At 31.9% G+C, this 21,266-nt stretch overlaps 1 protein-coding gene across 1 annotated transcript in view; it reads left to right on the forward strand.

Moving 5' to 3' along the window:
* Positions 1 to 937: 937 nt before the first annotated feature.
* Positions 938 to 21,266, forward strand: part of LOC135132470 (chloride intracellular channel Clic) — a 33,666-nt gene continuing 13,337 nt past the window's right edge. The window contains exon 1 of the mRNA XM_064060581.1: positions 938 to 1,118. Within this exon, the coding sequence (XP_063916651.1) occupies positions 1,047 to 1,118 (72 nt within the window). The 5' untranslated portion in view covers positions 938 to 1,046. The remainder of the gene's footprint in view (positions 1,119 to 21,266) is intronic.

Below are 21,266 nucleotides of genomic sequence, written 5' to 3' on the forward strand. Positions count from 1 at the left end.
GAATTGCGTTTGGCAGTCACGAGAACTACTGAATCCATGGATAATAATTAATTTTTATAACAGAGTCGGTAGTTCTACGATGCACATTTCATTTCACTTTGAAAAACTTCTCTAATTACAAACTCGAAATGTCATCGGTAATTCAAGTAATAATTCAATAATACCAAAAGTGAATATCGTCCAAATCACAAAAGAAAATGCATGTGTTTAACAACATATTCAGCTTGATACCGTCGACAGAAATTTAGTTCAACAACACACTGGAAAGATAAGAAAAATTGGTTACATTGGACCGAAAATTCTTCATTGTATCAAATTTTGTAGTGAATGTGAATTGGCATTAAGAGAACATTGGGAGAAAGAAGTTGCCGAAAATTCCGATACGGTTTTAATGATAGAACATTTTTTAAACACAAAAGAAAAAAGCTGAAATTTAAGGCAAACAGACAAACGAAAACGGAGAACCTATTTTTTCCTTATCTAGAAGTCATGAACCCTACTTCAGCACTTCCGTAGTAAGCTATAACGGTAATAACAACAAAATCAAACAAAAATTCTAGAATAATTTCAAGTGAAATTCCTTTATTTTAAATCCTTGTTTGGCAAGCGGCTGTTGTGGTAAATAACTTTCACTAATAAAAGAAAGTGGCTATAGTTAGGCGCATTGTTGGTTGCCTAGCTCAAACTTTACAACTACAGATTCAAACAAAATAATTAAACATTAATTTTAAATGCAGCAACACCCAACTACTCAAACACATAAAACACAACTTCGGAAACACCCCACCGACTAAATTCGCCACTCTAAATTTCAAAAAACAACCTCACTAAACTTCTCCTCGAAATTCGAATTCAAACCGCCGCGCGCAGCGCCCCCTGCCGCATCACCGCGCACCCACCCTACAGAAACCGACCGCGGCGCTCTCATCTGTCAATTTTCCAACTGAGTCACAAGATCAGTAAAGTCAGAAGTGTGAGCTAGAGTGCACAGATAAACTCGTTGAGTGCCTTTTCACGTCAAATCGCCCCTGTTTTGCACCCCCAAGATGTCTGACGAAGTTGCCGAAAACGGACACTCCGACAACGGAGACGTGCCAGAAATCGAGCTGATCATTCGCGTAAGTATCACTTTCTTGGCCGTAATATGGGGCGTGCCTAAATTTGCCACCTACATGTTGGAAAGTTCCCCGTGAAAACTTTCTTTCGCACGCGATCGCTGCGGGGGTCTGTGTGGGGCGGCGGCGGCGGCGGCCGGAGTCGCCGATGCGGCCAAATGCCGGGCGGCCGGAGGCGGCCTTGGGCCGAAGGCGCCACTTTCGAATTTTTCGAAATTGCAAGGGTTTGACAGGGCAGTGGCGGAGGTGGGGTTGGGGCTGGGGAGCGGAATTCCCAAAATAGTGGTCGATATTGGTGGCAACAAGGGTGGGGGCAGTGCGAGAAAGAGGGAAGTGGTGGCTCGTGAAAAATATTTTTAGAAAACAGGGGAAAAAACTGTCTTTCTAAGCAAAAATTGCGAAGAAATTTTGTAATGGTGGTCTCAAATTTCCAGCTTAAACGCAGATTAATTAAATGATTGTTGAACTAACCAGAAAAGAAATGCCGTTGTCCAATGATGTATTTGTCACATCAGGTTCAAAGAACATTTTTTCGTCAGATCAAGCTGTGTGTATTATTATTATTATTTTTTTTTTTTTTCAAATTTAGCTGTCGCTTATGGTACTGTAAGAACTGATAATAAATGTGTCGAAAAAACTTTATAACAAAATATTTTTTCAAAGTGAAATTGTTCTAAAATGGAAATGTTGATGTACTTCATATTATAAATACAAAGGTAGTCAGTCAGTTTAGAATCTTATTTCTGTTTGTGTTTGTATACGAGATTCTAAATTTTATACATTATTTGATACAGTGGGTTACTTTTATTACTTCTTGACCGTAAACTAAGGAAGTATTGTAATGGAATCTATTGGACGACTGACTACTTTTATGTTTTCTCTGCGTTTCATGATCCCCAAAGTACGAAAAAACCGATCTCTCCTTTCCGTCTCTCTGTTTGTCTGCCGTCTGTCCGAATTTTTATTAGACAGATAATCTCCGAAACTACTGGACCGCTTGCTGTCAAATTTTATGTGTATTAGGAATATCATGTAGGTGATAAAATGCTAACCAAAATTTACAATACTTTTTAATTTCTTGAAATAATCCTGCATTTGTAATGATGAATGCATGTTGTGTCCTCACTGTAGACTCCACATTTTTGAAAAAAAAAAAAAAAACAAAATTGGATAACAATATTTTACAATTTAACTGAAACTGCAAAACCGAAAACTCCGAAATTTTGCAAACATTTTAAGATTTTCTTAATCATGGTAAAAGTTTTTCTTGCGCTTATGTTGGCATAACGGAAGTAATTGTGTGACACACATGTCAGTCGTGACATGCTATAAATTTAGGTTATGTTTTGGATACATTTTGCAATTAAAAATGTCAACAATCTGTCAGTCTTGACGGCTGAGAATCGGAAATTATAGAAAACATCATGATGCCAATTTCAACTAAAAAAAATCCAGGATTGCCAACAGACTCAATCATTTTTTATCATGCGGTATTAGTATTACACTGCAACTCTCAAAATCAAATCCTATAGTTTTTTGAAAAATCTGGATTTTTTTTCCTTCGGCCAATTTTTCGTTTTCCCTTTTCCTTCGATTTTACAACTTTTCCATACACAACTTTCGGTTTTTTCATCCTCATTTTTCAATTTTTTCGTCTTTCAATGTTTCGGTTTCATAATTTTTCGTTTTTCCAACTTTCATTTTTTCAATTTTTCAGTTCCTCCACTTCTAAATTTTTCGGTTTTTCGTTTATTCCATTTTTCGCTTCCCAATTTTTTAAGTTCTTGATTTTTAGTTTTTGTTTTCCTGATTTTTTAATTTTCATTTTTTCAATTTTATATGATCACAACTTTTCGTTTTTTCATTGCCTTTATTTTTTCATTGTTTCTTCAGATTTTATTTTTCGATAAAATTTTTAACTTTTCAGACTTCGATCATTCAGTTCTTCTATTTTTTAATTTTTATTTTGCAATTTTTCAATTTGTTTATGTCCAATTTTTCGAAGTTTTCGTTTTATATTTCTTCGTTTTTGCATTTTTGACTTTTCAGTTTTACAATTTTGCATTTTTCCACGTTTTTTGATTGGAAAAGTTTTTATTTTCTTTATTTCTTGAAATGGATTTTTCAATGTTTCGACTTTATAATTTTTTGTTTTTTTGAATTTTAATTTTTTCGGTTTCTTGTTTCAATTTTTCAATATTGCGATTTTTCGATATTAAAACTTTTTTTCGATTTTTCAGTTTCTCAATTTTTAGTTTTTCGATTTTTCATTTTCCCGGTTTGTTAATTTTCATTTTCTCAGTTTTATATTACAATTTTTGGTTTATTCAATTTTTCCAATTTTGCAATCTTTGGATTTTTCAAATTTTCGTTTCTTCAATTTTTCGATTTCTTGATTTCCAATTTTTACATTTTTCGAAGTTGTCATTTTATATTTTTCGTTTTTTCATTTTTGATTTTTCAGTTTTACAATTTTGCAATTTTTCGTTTTTTTTTATTCCAAAAGTTTTTTTTTTATTTCTTGAATTATTGAATTTTACAGTGTTTCAATTTTATAATTTTTTGTTTTTTTGAGTTATAATTTTTTCGGTTTCTTGTTTCAAGTTTTCAATATTGCGATTTTTCATTTTCCCGGTTTGTTAATTTTCATTTTCTCAGTTTTGTATCACAATTTTTGGTTTATTCAATTTTTTGCAATTTTTGGATTTTGCACAATCAGTGTTTAATCTTCGGATTTTTTAAATTTTCGTTTCTTCAATTTTTCGATTTCTTGATTTCCAGTTTTTACATTTTTCGAAGTTGTCATTTTATATTTTTCGTTTTTTCATTTTTGATTGTTCAGTTTTACAATTTTGCAATTTTTCGATTTTTTTTTTATTCGAAAAGAGTATTTTTTTTTTATTTTACAGTGTTTCGATTTTATAATTTTTGTTTTTTCAATTTCAATTTTTTCAGTTTCTGGTTTCTTCAATTTTTCGATTTGCGATTTTTTTATTTATTGAAAATTAACTTTTCAATTTTTCGATTTTTTAATTTTTCGAATTTTCGATTTGCAATTTTTATTTTTTTTTTTGTTTTTTCAATTTTACGATTTGCAACTTCTCCAGTTTTAACTTTTAAATTTCTCAGTTCTTCGATTTTCTAACTTTTGGAAGTTTCAGTGTTTACATTTTGCAATTTTTCGATTTGTAATTTCACGAGTTTTCAATTTTTCGTTCCCTCAATGTTTCAAGTTCTTCATTTTTATTTTTCATTGTCCCGATTTTTTTCGTTTTCATTTTCTCAATTTTATATGTATCACAGTTTTTCGTTTTTTCACTTCCTTTACTTTTTCAATGTTCCTTTCGAGTTTTAATGTTTCGTTTCTTGAATTTTTCGAATTTTCAATCTTTGATTATTCAATTGTTGGATTTTTAAATTTTCAATTTTGCAAATTTTGGATTTCGCAATTATCCGATTTTTAATTTTTCGATTTTTCATTGTTAAAGTTTTGGATTTTTCAATTTTTAGATTTTTCGAACTTTTCATTTTATACTTTTTAATTTTTTCATTTTTGATTTTTCAGTTTTACAATTTTGCAATTTTTAGATTTTTTGATTCGAATTCTTTATTTCTTGAATTATTGGATTGGATTGTATTTAATATTTCTCGAGTTTTCAATTACTAATTTTTCAATTTTTCAAGAGTTTTCAATTTTTCGTTTCCTCAATTTATCACCTTCTCAATTTTATAACACAATTATTGGTTTTTCATTTCCTTTATTTTTTCAACGTTTCTTTCGATTTTTAATTTTTCGAATTTTCAATATTTGATTATTCAATTCGTCGATTTTCCAATTCCTAAATTTTTCGTTGTTTAATCTTCCGTTTCTTCAAGTTTTCATTTTTCAGTTTTACAATTTTGCAATTAGTCGATTTTATTGATTCGAAAAGTTTTGTATCTTTATTTCTTCAATTATTGGATTTAATGGTATTTCGATTTTATAATTTTTTGTTTTTTTCAATTTCATTTGTTTCAGTTTCTGGTTTCTTCAGTTCTTAGATTTGTGATTATTCAATTTATTAAAAATTTCTAGAATTTTCAATTAATTTTTCAATCTTTCGGTTCTTTAATTTTTAATTTCTTCAAATTTACGATTTGCAGTTTCCAATTTTTTTTTGTTTCTTCAATTTTACAGTTTGCAACTTTTCCAATTTTCACTTTTAAATTGTTCTAACTTTTGAAAGTTTCAGTGTTTAGATTTTGCAATTTTTCGATTTGCAATTTCACGAGTTTTCAATTTTTCGTTTTCTCAATGTTGCAAGTTGTTGGTTTTTATTTTTAATTTTCCCAATTTTAAATTTTCATTTTCTCAGTTTTATATCACAGTTTTTCGTTTTTTCCATGTTTCTTTCAATTTCATGATTTTTTATTTATTCAATTTTTCAATTTTTCGATCTTTGATCAATTCTTCGATTTTCCAATTTGTTCAGTTTTCAATTTATAATTTTATACTTTTTCATTTTTGATTTTTCAGTTTTACAATTTTGCAGTTCTTGAATTTTTTTGTTTCGAAAAACTAAAAAATCGGAAAATATTGAAAAATCGAAAAAGTGGAAAATCGAAAAAATTCAAATCGAACTGAAGAAACAAAAAACTGAAACCTTGAAACACTAAAATCGAGAAACTTAAAAATCGAAAAAAAAATTAATTGAAAAATTTAAAAACCCAAAAATTGTACATTCGAAAAATTATAGAATTTGAGCTACTGGTTTTAACTTCATATAGGTTATCAGAAAACAAAAATCTCAAAAAAATTTTGTAGTTTTTCAAAGACGAGTGATTTGTGGGACTGTACTTCAAAGGCGAGGGAAATTCTGTCAAAATAACCTTCGACCAATTTTTTTTTAATTTTTCAATTTTTCTCTTTTTTTCGCTCATCTAATGAACTTGAGCTTGTTTAACGTTTAACGTAAATATAAACACGACCTAATTTTAATGTAATCATAAATGTAGCTTCTCAATTGACTAAAGAAATAAGCAAGAAACGCGTTGTTGTTGCCAACTTTATTATTATTAAAACGGATTTCGTGGCCTACTAGAGAGAACTTTTATTTGCGTAAATTTTGGTCGTAATTAATCACCAAAAATATTAATATATGACCACCTTTGGAGGATAGAGGTCCGGAAATTGCTATTTGAAAGTTCGAATTTTAAAATTATTCCGAAAATTATATTTTTAGATTATGCTAAATAAGGTTATAGTAAAATTTTTGTTAATTCCGTCATCAATTTTGTGGAAAGGGTGAACAAATTAGAGTCGACGCTCTGCGAGCTTCATTTCCCTTTTTTTTTACGATATGGGCAAAGTTTGATCAAATTAATACGTTCACACTTGAAAACAAATTCACTATTCGTGGTTCTATAGCACTGATAATTTTTGAGAATATTTTTACCGATTATAAAAGTAAAGCAGGTTATAAATACTCGAAATCTGAAGTACGAAGATGCGCAAAACACCTGTCATCAATCGATAAATCAAATAAGATAAGTGTTATACTCATCACAATCTACAAGAACTTTTATACCTAACTTGGACACCAGCTACGCCACTGGCGTTTGAATTTCTGACCTCTGTAAATCAGAGACTTACCTACATATTATTGCGGTACAAGCGTGTCACGGCCTTCCACTCCGAGAATATGATTCATTTTACCAAGTTATGACATTTTTCATCGGTAACCGGTGTAGAAACGAAACGGATTTGGTATTTCAGCGCCTGAAAACGACGCACTTTCGCGCCTTAACGTCGTTCTGGAGACCCTCGAAGAGCGCCGGTTTCGTCGGGACACCTTGAGGCACTCCCATTTCGGAAAATCTGGCCATCAACACGTAACTTCGTCGTTAATCCTTGCACGTTTTAATTAGCGATTGTCAGCGGTTGCGGCCGTGGGAATCTCAGTTATTAAATAATTTTTATTGTGCTTGAATCGGTTTTGGCGACTTAAATGCAACGTTCTTCTTGTTATACGAACCGTGTTGAATAATGCAATGGCCATGATCTCTGACACGAAAGCCTACTTTGTTTTGCGTAATAAAAGATGTACAGTTTATTGTAATGGAGTGCTCTTTTCGTGCCAGAGGAAAGGTGACTCGAGCGTACGAGATTTTAATTTCGTGTGTATCCCCACCAACGAAACTTGATGACGTAGTCGCAATTTTGCTGAGTAAACCCGCTATGTGTTATCATTTTGGAAAAAATCTTTCTCCCGTTACTCGTTTTCTTCTTTTGCATATTATTTCCCCGTCGATTAAAACAGCATGAAATTAAAATGTATATTTTAAATTTGCGTCAGACTTTTCATCGCAGTCCGAATTCGAGTGTATCGAAATAGAAAATTATCTACAAGCTACCCAGAACCGCTTCGACACCAACCAATTACGCTAACCCAAGCCGAGAATTATCTTTTTAAATGGAATAAAAAACGAGCACTTGAACATAATTCGGACGATCAAACAAAAACACGTAGGAGTATCTGCTTTCCAAACGGTCTTCACCAATTAAACTCAATTGCTCGCAAACTCCGCCTCCAATTCAGTCCGACTTTCCACAAAAAAACCTAATTAAATCCTTATCACCACCCGACTTATCTAAATGAAAGTGCAGACGATCGCCGTTATCAATACAGACGAAAATCGCACGTACGGACTCTTCCGTTACCTCTCGAGGGTCAAAGGCATAAGCACTTTATTAACCTTGACCTCTAATGCAGCAATGGAGGAGTCTTCGTTTAAGAAAATTGGTATTCAAGGCTGTTGAAAGCGACCAGGATCTACAAATTGGTTAACGGATCGTTATGTCACCTGTTGCGCAGTTTTTTTTCTCGACGAAAAATTTAGCGAACGCGCTCGAGTTACATAAAGCACCAGATTTGGACTTTCTTTTCGGTCGGTTTTTGGAATATTACCGGATGGTTTTAGAAAGTTTGTGACATTTGACGTGAGGATTGATCGATGGGAGGTTATTGCTGATATTATTTCGCTCTTAAGTGTGCGAGTAATTAAACGATAAAAGTGGAAAGGCTGTCGCGGGAGGACGAATTTGAGTTGACAACTAATTGGATTCCGTGTGATAGGTACGCAACGTTATTTTGTATGAACTTCGTGGCATCCGGAGAACTGCGGAGATCGTTTATCATAGTTTAAACAAAGCGCGGCGTTCCAGCCAGCAATATGTCACATTAGATATAGTGGAAAGTGTACAATGTGTTAAGTTAAATGTCACCCAAATGCTTCCTCTGTAATTTTGTAATGTCAGGTTTATGTAGAAAGGAGAAGAGTTGGAATTTTTATTTCCCGTGCGGAATTAATGATTGATTTCATGTTTCTGGATGTTTCACAATTTGTAGAACACGAAATTGTCGGTCTTCCGTTTCCGGGTGTCTGTCGGTTGACAACTAGTTATGTAGTGCGAGTTCTGGGGTCACTTTTTGGCGGGAAAATTGAATGAAATAAAGCTGAATTAACTCTGAAAACAATTATTTTTTCCGGTGGATCTGAACTGCGCCGGTGAGGTCGTTTGTCGGAAAGCGATGCCAAACTGCGCCGTAATCATTTTAAATTTAATGATCACAAAAACTGTTGACGGTTCTAGAGAGTTTTATTGAATTAAAATTGGTCATAATTAATTCCACTAATCTCACTTGTTGGCGAACTTTTATCGATGTCAAAGTTTAAATTTGTTTACACTTTTCGCAGTCAAAGACCTCCACGAGCACAAAAAATTGGTTGAAGATTATTTCGACAGAACTTCCCTCGCCGCTGAACTGTAACCTAAAATTTTTTTTGTTTCTTCAATTTTTCAATTTTCCATTTTTCCATTTTTTTGTTTCTTCGATTTCTTTTCGTTTCTGCAACTTTTCGTTTCGGTTTTTATTTTCTTTGTTTTTAAATTTTTGGATTTTTCTATTCGCGTTTTTTCGATTTTCATTTTTTTGTTTCTGCGATTTTTAGATATTGCAATTTGTCGAGTTTTCAATTTGGAATTTTTCAGTTTTTGGGTTCTTTAATTTTTTATTTCTTCAAATTTTCACTTTCCAAATTTTCGTTTCGGTTTTTTATTTTCTTTGGCTATTTTTTCAGTGTTCCGATTTATAATTTTTTTTTTCAATTTTTCAATTCTTCGATTTTTTAATTTTCCAACTTTTTGTTGTTGCAGTGTTTAGATTTTGCAGTTTTTGATTTTACAATTTCACGAATCATTTTTTCCATGTCTTCAATTTTTCAGGCTTCTAATTTTATAATTTGTATTCTTTTCAATGTGAAAATTTTCAATTTTTCATATTTCAGTGTTCTGATAATTTTTTGTTTCTAATTTTGCGATATGCAACTCTTCGAGTTTTCATTTTTAAATTTTTCGGTTTTCCAACTTTTATATGTTTCAGTTATTAATTTTGCAGTTTGCAATTTTCCGAATTGCAATTTAACCAGTTATCAAATTTTCCAATTTTTTGATTTTTCAATTTTCCATTTCTTCAATTTTTCGATTCGAAATTTTTCGTTTCGGTTTTTATTTTCGTTATTTGTTCAGTTGTTCGATTATATAATTCTTTGTTTTTCCAAACTAAATTTTTTCAGTTTCTCATTTTTTCAATTTCTCGATTCGCGATTTTTAAGTTTTTATTTTTTTGGTTCTTCGATTTTTAGATTTTGCAATTTATCTATTTAGAATTTGTCGAGTTTTCAATTTTTAATTTTTCAAGTTTTGGGTTCTTTATTTTTCATTTCTTCAAATTTTCGATTTCCAATGTTTCGATTTTTCAGTGTTCCGATTTTATAACTTTTTTTTTTCAATTTTTCGTTTCTTAGATTTTTTAGTTTTCCAACTTTTTATTGTTGCAGTGTTTTGATTTTGCAATTTTAGATTTACAATTTCACAAGTTTTCTTTTTTTTTTTTTTTGTTTCCTTAATTTTACGATATGCAACTCTTCGAGTTTTCATTTTTGAATTTTTCGATTTGCACTTCACGAGTTTTTAATTTTCCAATTTTTCGATTTTTCAATTTTCCATTTCTTCAATTATGTATTCGATTTGCAGTTTTTCGTTTAAGCTTTTTATTTTCTTTTTTTTACAATTTTTGGATTTTTGAATGTTCCGATTTTTTAATTTTTCGTCTTCAATTCAATTTTTCGATTTACAATTTTCTATTTTTTATTTATTTTTTTCGGTTCTTTAATGGTTGGATATCCAACCCTTCGAGTTCTCATTTTTGAATTTTTCTATTTGCAATTTCGCCAGTTTTTCAATTTTTCGATTTTCCAATTTTTCATTTCTTCAATTTTTCCTTCGATTTTTGGATTTTCTAACTTCTGAATGTTTCCATGTTTAGATTTTGCAATTTTTCGTTTTACAATTTCACGAGTTTTCAATTTTTCATTTCTTCAGTTTTTCAATTTGCAATTTTTCGTGTCGGTTTTTATTTACTTTTTTTTTCAACTTTTCGTTTCTTTAATTTTTCGATTTTTCAATGTTCCGATTTTATAATTTTTTGTGTTTCCAATTTCAATTACCTCAATTTTTGGGTTTACAATTTTTCAGTTTTTCTTTTTTTTTTTTTTTTGTTTCTTTAATGTTACGATATGCAACTCTCCGAGTTTTAATTTTTTATTTTCCAATTTTCCAATTTTTGGATGTTTCAATTGTCGGATTTACAATTAAACGAGTTTTCAGTTTTCCAATTTTTCATTTCTGCTTTTTATTTTCTTAATTTTTTCAATTGTTTGTTTCTTAAATTTATCCATATTTCAATGTGCCGAATTTTTTTTTGTTTCAATTTCAATTTATCGTTTCTTCAATTTTTCGATTTGCAGTTTTAAAATTTTTCATTTTACGAATTTCCAACTTTTGGATATTTCAATTGATGGATTTTACAATTTGCAATTTTTCGTTTCCCCAATTTATCGATTTGTAATTTTTCGTTCCCTCGGTTTTTGGATTTTCCAATTTTTGGATGTTTCATTGTTTAGATTTTGCAATTTTTCGATTTGCAATTTCATGAGTTTTCAATTTTCCAATTTTTCGATTTGCAATTTTTCGTTCCTTCGATTTTTGGATTTTCCAACTTTTGAATATTTCAATTTTTAGATTTTGCAATTTTTCAATTTGCAATTTCTCGTGCCTTCGATTTTTATATTTTTCAACTTTTGAATGTTTCGATGTTTAGATATTGCAATTTTTCGATTTGCAATTTTACGAGTTTTCAAATTTTCAGTTTTTCATTTCTTCATTTTTTGACTTGCAATTTTTCGTTTCGGTTTTTCTTTTCCTAATTTTTTCGATTGTTCGATTTTTCAATGTTCTGATTTAATAGTTTTTCTTTTTTTACAATTTTTGGATTTTTCAATTTTTCGGTTTTCAGTTTTAGATTTTTCATTTTCTCGTTTTTTCAATTTTTCGTTTCTTCAATTGATTTGTAATTTTTCTAGTTTTCATTTTAAATATAATGCCGGCCAAAATAAAATGGCACACTTTTCTTTCTCCAGTATAACTTCAAATTTTTATTTTAAAGGATTTTAAGTTTTTATTCATTTTCAATGAATTGAATTGAGTCTATAGTTTACACAACTGAATTTTTTGAAAAAATCTATTGAATAGATGTCCTACTGTATTTTGGTGGTCACTGTATGTAATAATAATTATAGATCTAAAAATTTTCGTTTTCAATTTTACGTTTTTAAATTTTTTTCATTTTTCAAATATTTCATTTTTTCGATTCTTCAATTTTTCGGTTTTTAATTTTTCATTTTCACGATATTTAATTTTTGTATTTTGTCGATTTTTCAGTGGTACAGTTTTTCAACTTTACAACAATTTTTGGTTTTCAAATTTGTCAATTTAATTTTTTTTATTATTTTAACGTTTCTCGCTTTTTAGTTTTTTAATACATATTTCAATTTTTCGTTTCTTCAGTTCTTCGATTTTCCACTTTTCGGATTTTCAATTTTAAGATTGGAAAAACCGCAAAATAGGTGAAATTAAAAAATAAAAAGTGAAAAAACGAAAAAGTTTTAAAACGAAAAATTAAAAAGTCGAAAGATAAAAAATTGAGAAACTTAAAAACCGAAAAAGTGTAATATGTATTGTAAAATCGAAAAATTGCGATATTGAAGAATTTAAAAATTCGAAAATCCAGGAATTGAAAAATTGAATAAAAAATTATAAAATCGAAAGAAACATTGAAGAAAAAACGAAAAGTGAAAAATCGGGAAAATGGAAAATGAAAATCAAGAAATTGAAAAATTGAGGAATTATGAAGCCAAGAAATTGAAAAAATAATAGTAGAAAAAACGAAAAATTATAAAACTGAAACACTGAAAATTGGAAAAACTGAAAAATAAGAGAAAATGAAAAATTGCGATTTCAAAACATTGGAAAGTCGAAGAAAAAGGAAAAACATCATTATGCATATTTCAAAGAAGATTTATTAGGCAAAATTTTGAGATGACGTCATTATTTTGTCGGGCGGGCATAAACTAATAAATTTTGATAGGTGTCTTGAATGAATGAGTATCTTATTTTACAAAATTACAAAAATTTATATTGTAAATTTTGATGTATGTATATACAAAATTTCACTACAATCGTGTAGTTTCAGAGGTTATATGTCTAATAAAAATTGCGACAGACTATGTACGGAAACGGGCGACTAATTTTTTCGTACTCTAGAGGTCATGAAACGTCGAAAAAACATTAAACTGACAAGTCGTCCGATTGACTCGATTACACTTCCTCAGCTTACGCACAGGAAGTAAAAATTCCTTTCAACTTCTCAATCCAGCCACCTGAAGACAGCTGAACATATTTCATTTAATTTCAAGCCTCCGTGGTTTTTTTTAAATAACAACACGTCTCCAACTAATCATTACTCATTACTCGAGCTTTCTAGGCTACTCCGACACGAATTATAACGTTTTCCCCGCTAATTACGGTCGTCCAATGCTCATAATAACATGTTATTCGCTTCTGCATTTGCAACGTGAGTCCTAAATCGTAAACACGTAACCCACTCATTCATATTTCAATATAGCTCCATCAAACTATTTGTGTATTTTTTCACAGGTGTTCCAAACCCCCTCATAAAATCCGACTTTTCAAAATAAACAATGCACTTCTAAAGTCATGTGCCAACTCTAAAAATACACGAAACGCGTCTTGATTCACGAAACTTTGCGGTTTCCAGACCACCGGAATCGCACATTGGAACAATTAAATTATCAAATTTCCCGAAATTGGGATTGTATTGTGCTAGAAATAGCATGCCATCATAAAATAAAAATTTAATAAAGTTGATAGCACGGGAGCTTATCGGGCCATATTTGTAACGGAGTTAAACAACGCAGTGAACAGTGTATTAACGGGAACATTACTTCGGTGACAAAGTTGCGCAGTTCGCTTATCGTCTTTGCATTGTACGTGTTCGTACAAAAACAATCACCAGTTCCCAGAATAAAACTCTTTGTAAAGGGTTTATTAATAGGATCGTGTTTTTTTCGTTATAACCAATTTAGATAAAATTAATGGAGGATATAAAAATAAAGACTGGTTTTATTGGTAGATAACTGGTTTATTAGAAATCTTTTAACGGGGTATACGCAATGAACAATGGACCCATTAATTTAGAAGGTTTGGCATAATCGGGAATTGTATGTAACCCAAGTTCAAAGTTTGCGATAAAAGCATACATGCAGTGACATTTCAAGGTAAATTTAGACGGCTGATAACGCAAACTGTTTTACTATATCCGGTCGTCGCAAAATATTTACTTAAAATGGTGCAATTTCGATGGAAAAATTAAATTAATTTTAGTGTTTATAATATGTACTAATTGAAAGGTTATTGCAAATATTTATTTAACGCCTTCAGTATTGCCACGAAATAAATAGCGAGCCCTTTGAGTCGTAAATAAAATAACGTTTCAATGCTGACTGTTTCATTTTAATTAATTTAAAAGGCAATTCACCGTTTTCTTTATTATATATGTATTAAATTTATTGCCCTAGGGAAGTTTCAGGTAGACCTTGCGTCCTGCAAATTAAATTCCACATAGCAACACCAAACAAATTGATTATAACCCAGCAACAGTCGCAAGCTTGCGTTATTGCAAAACTTGAAATTGGCTGATAACTAGATTTTTTTATTTAACAAAATTCAAAAAAATCGTGATCATACATCACTCAACTAAGAATAGCTACATTTAACTATCTTGCCAGAAAAAAATCCAAAGTTATTTAAACCGAACTTCCCTCGCCCCTAAAGCACAGTCGAACGAATACAACTAATTCGCAAAAATATGAAATTTAATTTAAACACATTTAGAGCAAAGGAAAAAATTTATTCTCAGTACATGCTTAACTTCGACTGTTTATATCTATGTATACTTCGATAAAATTCGACTATTAAGTACGTACAAACAACCAAGGTCTGCATTTGTGTTAAAAGAAAATGAAATTTTATTGATTGTGTCTTCTCAAAGCAGAGGAAAAGACTAATTAATTAATCTACAATGGAGCATTAAATTTTAAGCATACTTTATTGTCGATGATAATGTACAGGGTGATTGACTTAAAATTATTTGCAAATTTGCGGAGTGTTGAAGTCAAAGATCCCTCTTAAATGAACATATTTTCATCATTTTGATTAACGACTTTTTATACTGAATTTGAATACAATTAACACTTTCTTGGAAGAGAGGAAAGTATTTTGCTAAAAATAACGGAAGACAGTAAATAGGTTGCCTTAAAAACATAAATTAAGGTCAAATTTTGACTATTTTTTATTAGTCTTGTCAATTTCTAAATGAATACAATTTACTTTTAAAGACTTTTATGTGATAATTTTTCAACCAAGCGCCAAAATTCGCTTATTTTTACTTTCCCCAACCATTTTGACGAATGAATAATTTCATGTTTTTGGCATTTCACAGCACGTAGAATGCGGAAATTAGGGTTTCTACTTCTGACAACTTTTGACTTTGTTTTAAATCTTAGATTCTACCGCCCACACACCACCCTCTTAATTCTAATGACAACTCTTAACATTGTTCAGTTTTATCTCAGCAAGTACTAGCCCCGCTCACCCACCCTCTATTTTCTTAGGGGATGTATCATCTGCCAAAATTAGTTTTATCTTAGTAGGTACTAGTCCCGCCCACTCGCGCTGTTCACATTCTAACGATTTTATTTTTACTCAGTAAAAGATCCACCTTTCATTTACACCAGATAAAATAAATCGGGGAAACTTTTGACTTTGTTTTAAATATTAGATTCTACAGCTTGCCAAAATAGAATTCGAATTCCCATTTTACAGTAAATAAAAGGAGTTAGTGTAATGGAAAAACGCGGTGGGCGGGGTTGAATTTAGCTTTTCTCTACAGAATCTTATAAGCAAGCAGTAGCCCCGCCCACGCACCACCCTCTTAATTCTAATGACAACTTTTAATATTGTTCAGTCTTATCTCAGCAAATACTAGCCCCGCCCACCCACCCTCTACTTTCTTAGGGGATGTATCATCTGTCAAAATTAGTCTTATCTTAGTAGGTACTAGTCCCGCCCACTCGCGTTGTTCTCATTCTAACGATTTTATTTTTACTCAGTAAAAGATCCACCTTTCATTTACACCAGATAAAATAAATCGGGGAAACTTTTGACTTTGTTTTAAATATTAGATTCTACCGCTTGCCAAAATAGAATTCGAATTCCCATTTTACAGTAAATAAAAGGAGTTAGTGTAATGGAAAAACGCGGTGGGCGGGGTAGAATTTAGCTTTTCTCTACAGAATCTTATAAGCAAGCAGTAGCCCCGCCCACGCACCACCCTCTTAATTCTAATGACAACTCTTAATATTGTTCAGTCTTATCTCAGCAAATACTAGCCCCGCCCACCCACCCTCTATTTTCTTAGGGGATGTATCATCTGCCAAAATTAGTCCTATCTTAGTAGGTACTAGTCCCGCCCACTCGCGTTGTTCTCATTCTAACGATTTTATTTTTACTCAGTATAAGATCTACCTTTCATTTACACCAAATAAAATAAATCAAGGAAACTTTTGACTTTGTTTTAAATATTAGATTCTACCGCTTGCCAAAATAGAATTCGAATTCCCATTTTACAGTAAATAAAGGAGTTAGTGAAATGGAAAAAAGCGGTGGGCGTGGTTGAATTTAGCTTTTCTCTACAGAATCTTATAAGCAAGCAGTAGCCCCGCCCACCCACCACCCTCTTAATTCTAATGACAACTCTTAATATTGTTCAGTCTTATCTTAGCAAGTACTAGCCCCGCCCACCCACCCTCTATTTTCTTAGGGGATGTATCATCTGCCAAAATTAGTCTTATCTTAGTAGATACTAGTCCCGCCCACTCACGTTGTTCTCATTCTAACAATTTTATTTTTACTCAGTAGAACATCTACCTTTCATTCACATCAGATAAAATAAATCAGGGAAACTTTTGACTTTGTTTTAAATATTAGATTCTACCGCTTGTCAAAATAGAATTCGAATTCCCATTTTACAGTAAATAAAAGCAGTTAGTGAAATGGAAAAAGGCGGTGGGCGGGGTTGAATTTAGCTTTTCTCTACAGAATCTTATAAGCAAGCAGTAGCCCCGCCCACGCACCACCCTCTTAATTCTAATGACAACTCTTAACATTGTTCAGTCTTATCTCAGCAAGTGCTAGCCCCGCCCACCCACCCTCTATTTTCTTAGGGGATGTATCATCTGCCAAAATTAGTCTTATCTTAGCAGGTACTAGTCCCGCGCACTCGCGTTGTACACATAGTAACGAATTTCTTTCTGTCTAGTATAATAAGATCCACCACACCAAATGAATCATGGAAATGGAGGCGTGGTGGGTGGGCGGGGTTAATTATTCAGAAGAGTGGGAATGAGAACTAGTAGAACATGGGCTATTAAAAAAAGAAAAAAGAGGGCTAATCGTAATTTTTTTGTTATACTAACTATATGCTATAAGATTTAGTTATCATTGCAGAAAACAAAGAATCAGATAACGGGTGGGTGGGTGGGGCTAATTGTAACTTTTTTCCAGTCTTTTATAAGTAAGCAATATTATATGAGAAACATTTTATTAAAAACATTGTAATCGTAGATTCTATTATTTCTATATAAAATTCAACTTTCACAGTGCCAATAAAATAATTGACCAAAACAGAATAGGGGTGGGTGGGCGGGACCACTATTGAATGTTTTAAATCTTCTTGAGCATGCTTTATCGTTTATAGTAATATACAGGATGATTGTCAGACATTAAAATTATTTTCAACTTTACAGTGATCTGTTTTTGGAGCGTAAAATACGTGTTTTTTATGAAACATTCTGTATATTTGTAATTATTCCGATTTGCTTCCTTTTGGAAAATAAAATATGTTATTTGAAATTCCGATACAACGTTGCCACATTATTCCAATTTTCTTAAAAAAAAGCGCAGTAGGATTATTTTTAATATTTGTGTAGTAATATTTTATGCGTGAATAAATAAAAGTATGCTCTTTATTGTAGTAACAATAAAGTTGAGCTTTAGTCTACAGTATGTTTATAAAAAAATGGATATTATTTTCGACATATCTATAAAGTTGAAATATCGATATTGATTTTTGATTTGGAGTTGTTAAAAATAACAGTATAAATTGGAACATGAAGAAACCAATCAGGAGATGAAAAAATATTCCATTTGAAAAAAAAATCAAAAATGGAAGTTGAAAGTAAGTTCAATATTTGACGCTTAAAACCCATATGACTCTATAGCTTCAAGTTCAAATTTTCTGCCTGCAGGTTCCCAAATGCTCCTAGATGTCACTTGAAAGTTTTAAATATCGTAGCATTTTCATAGAACTTTCTGCTTCATTTATCAAGGTAACGTTCTAGAATTTCACGGAATTTCGTACTTTTTGGTCATTCTTGAAGTTAGAATTCTCTAGAGGCGTCTATTAAACCCTACAGTAGAATCAAAATCTATCTACTTCTTCCAATCATACCGTAAATTCTTGTAGAACACCTTTCTCCCTCAATTTTTCTGTAAACCATAATCGTTTTCTTCTTGATTTACGTGTCCAAATCCCACTTCTGACACCAATACTGGGTGTGACGGGGCGATGGATTCTCCTCAATGATTTCCGTTTCTCGAGTGGTCCGTCAGGGGTGATTGCACTTCTACATAAACAAAAAACTGAAATCCAACTCAATTTCATATTTATAAATTGCCTACTCAATTTTTTTTTTTGCCCATTGAAGTTATTAGCCTATTAGTTGTGTCATTCGAACCCCAATTTGTGGTTTCCCAATCCCACCATCCACACTTTACGTAACAACAACACACCAAGGAAACCAACACAGATAAGACATTTTTCCTTCAAGGAATTTACACCGTTCAACAGCAAACATAAAATCCATTTTCCAACAACAACTCTCTTATCGCCGACAAACAAATCAGCATGAACAACCTTTTTTCCTGAAATAATTAGCAAAGCAAACAAGGTCACTGTGTCCGTACGTCATTTATTCAATATTTATTTGCAATAAACTGAAAAAAATTACAAGTTTGCATAGCAAACCGTTACAAGTTCAACGCGGAGTTTGAAAAACGCACACCGACAAACTAGATCGCGTTTCGCATTCCACCGCGGTTGGTAAACCTGCATGGTCGTCGCGACACCCATCTGGGTCGTATTCTCCAATCCCGATAGATAACACCAAAACAATAACAATTACCCGGGTATGATCCATCAAAATCGGGGCTTATTGGCGCGGAAATTCGCAATATTTACCGTTTGTTCGAAATTTTGCGCTCGATAAGATAAAGCGGAAAAGGAAATGAGTGTCGCCTTTTTACCGTATTTGCACGTGAAAGCGCGAGTTTGTGGAAAAGCGACAGGAGGTGACACCGGGAAATCGCTTTCGATTATTTTTCGAACGCTATATATATACGGATTACGTAAGACGTTGGATGCGTCTTGCGTCAGTGTTGAGACCAGCGTTATTAGTCATCTGGTGTGTTTTTTTTTTATTCATACCGCAACTTCCTCGTCCACCTAGAAGAACTCAATGAAATACGAAAATGTTTATCATTGAACAATCGCTCTAGCGTCTTTGTTTTGACGTTATTAGCAATTCAAATTTGCGACGACGCCCCCTGGCGGTGAGCGCCGGACTGCTGCAACATTTGTCACTTTGTTTATCTGGGACGCAGCAACTAATATGGATATTCGCGTTTATCGCAGCTGTTGATGGCTGCAACGCTTTACGAGCTGTAGTGAATTTTAAGATCTGGAGAAAGAGGAGTGACGTGTCAATGACAGCATGGCGCATTTTTTCGGCATTATTGTAGTCGTAGGCTGTACGCTGCATGATTCAGGTCGTGACAATAACAACAAACACGACGGAATTTTTAACCGCATTATCTTAGATTCTGTCATTCGAACGAAAGATAAATATTACAAAACGTTTATCAGAGAGATGTCATAGATATTTTTATATATTATCTGATGTGGACAATAATTGTTGTAACTGGGATGACGGATTATGTTGAACAAATATTTTTATTGTATTTTGTACCTACGAAAGTGGATTATGGAAAAGGTCGTACATTGAAAGAATTTGTTTTGATTACTTTATTGTTGGCTTTTATTTCAAAGATTCCATTGTAATTTTATCACGTCACGTTTTCAAAACCGTAAGTTCCCATTCTTGTGTCAGCAATAAAGTTTACATTCGGGTGTCGTTATTGTTTTACAAATAAACTCTTCAACGCTATTATCTAGTCTTCAAGTTTACACATTAATTTTTTGTCTTAACAAATTTTTTATGGCACTTTTTTCCAATTGACGTCACTTTTGATTCTAGATGTTTGTTAATTTCACTCTAAAAACCACTTGAATGACTTCAAATTTTCTAAATTTCAAGGAAAGTAGATAAGCCATTTCTAAGATAATCGGTAAAATTAATCAACCCAGACATTGATATTTTTTAAATATTATCGCACTTGAACATTTTCCATGAGGATTTATTTGATAATTTTCCTGAAATGATGTCATCAATATCTGAAGGATGAACAAACAAATTTTGTCTTTTTAAGCGAACTATTTACTAATCTCGCCAATTTTTCTGTTGAAAATAATGGCAGTTTTGCACGATTTTTTTGTAGTACCATTCAAAAAACAAAATTTTCTTTAAAAATTCATGGAAAGAGTAAAAATCCATCTAAATCCTGTCAAACACAGTATTGGTGTCAGAAGTGGGATTGGAAAACGTTAATCACGGAGAAAGCTGGGAGAAGAATTCAGAAAAAGGAGTTCTAGAAGAATCTACGTTATGATTAGAAGAAGTAGATGATTTACGATTATACGACAGGGTTCAAATTAAAATAATAATAATATAGTCGACGGCGTCTCCAGAAAATTCGAGGTGGATTCTAACTCCAAGATTTTTTTTAAAGTGAGAATTGCTGTCGATGCAGTGTCGAAAAAGTTATACAACATTTCATTCAAGAAAAATATCCATGAAACCCTTCAAAATCCCGTCAAACGCAATATTGGTGTCAGAAGTGGGATTGGAAAACGCTAATCAAGAAGAAAACTTGGAGTTTGGAGTTGAAAACAGAAAAGAAAAACTATGTATATAAAAATCTGACCTAATCTCAGTTGTGATGAGTTTTTCATTCCTAATCCGACGAGGGGCGGAGTTTAATTTTTTCTCTAGAAAATTCTACCCTTTTAAAAACATGTTTCATATGGTAATTTCTTGTAAAGAAATGAGGATTTTGCAACCCAATACTGTCCTTCCGCTCACGATCGTCACAATTGAGAAGGGGTGGGTGGGCGGGGCCTATATTTTGTCCATTTGTTCTTAATATACCAAATCTTCTTTTCACAAGAAACTGAAAACATGTTTAACTATCCTGTTGTTGAAAGAAAACTCTGTATGTTAAAAAAAAACATTAAGCTCCACCCGCCCGCCCCGATCTCAATTGTGATGAGTTTTTCGTTCCTAATCAGACCGAAGGGCCGAGTTTAATTGTAACATTAATATTTTTCTAAAAAAAAAAGCTAACATATTTCATATGGTAATTTCTTGTAGCGAAATGAGGATTTTGAAACTAAA

Source organism: Zophobas morio, unplaced genomic scaffold (assembly GCF_036711695.1).
Source record: "Zophobas morio isolate AGI-343-1 ecotype UQ-CSIRO unplaced genomic scaffold, CSIRO_AGI_Zmor_V1 ptg000021l, whole genome shotgun sequence".
Classification (NCBI taxonomy): domain Eukaryota; kingdom Metazoa; phylum Arthropoda; class Insecta; order Coleoptera; family Tenebrionidae; genus Zophobas; species Zophobas morio.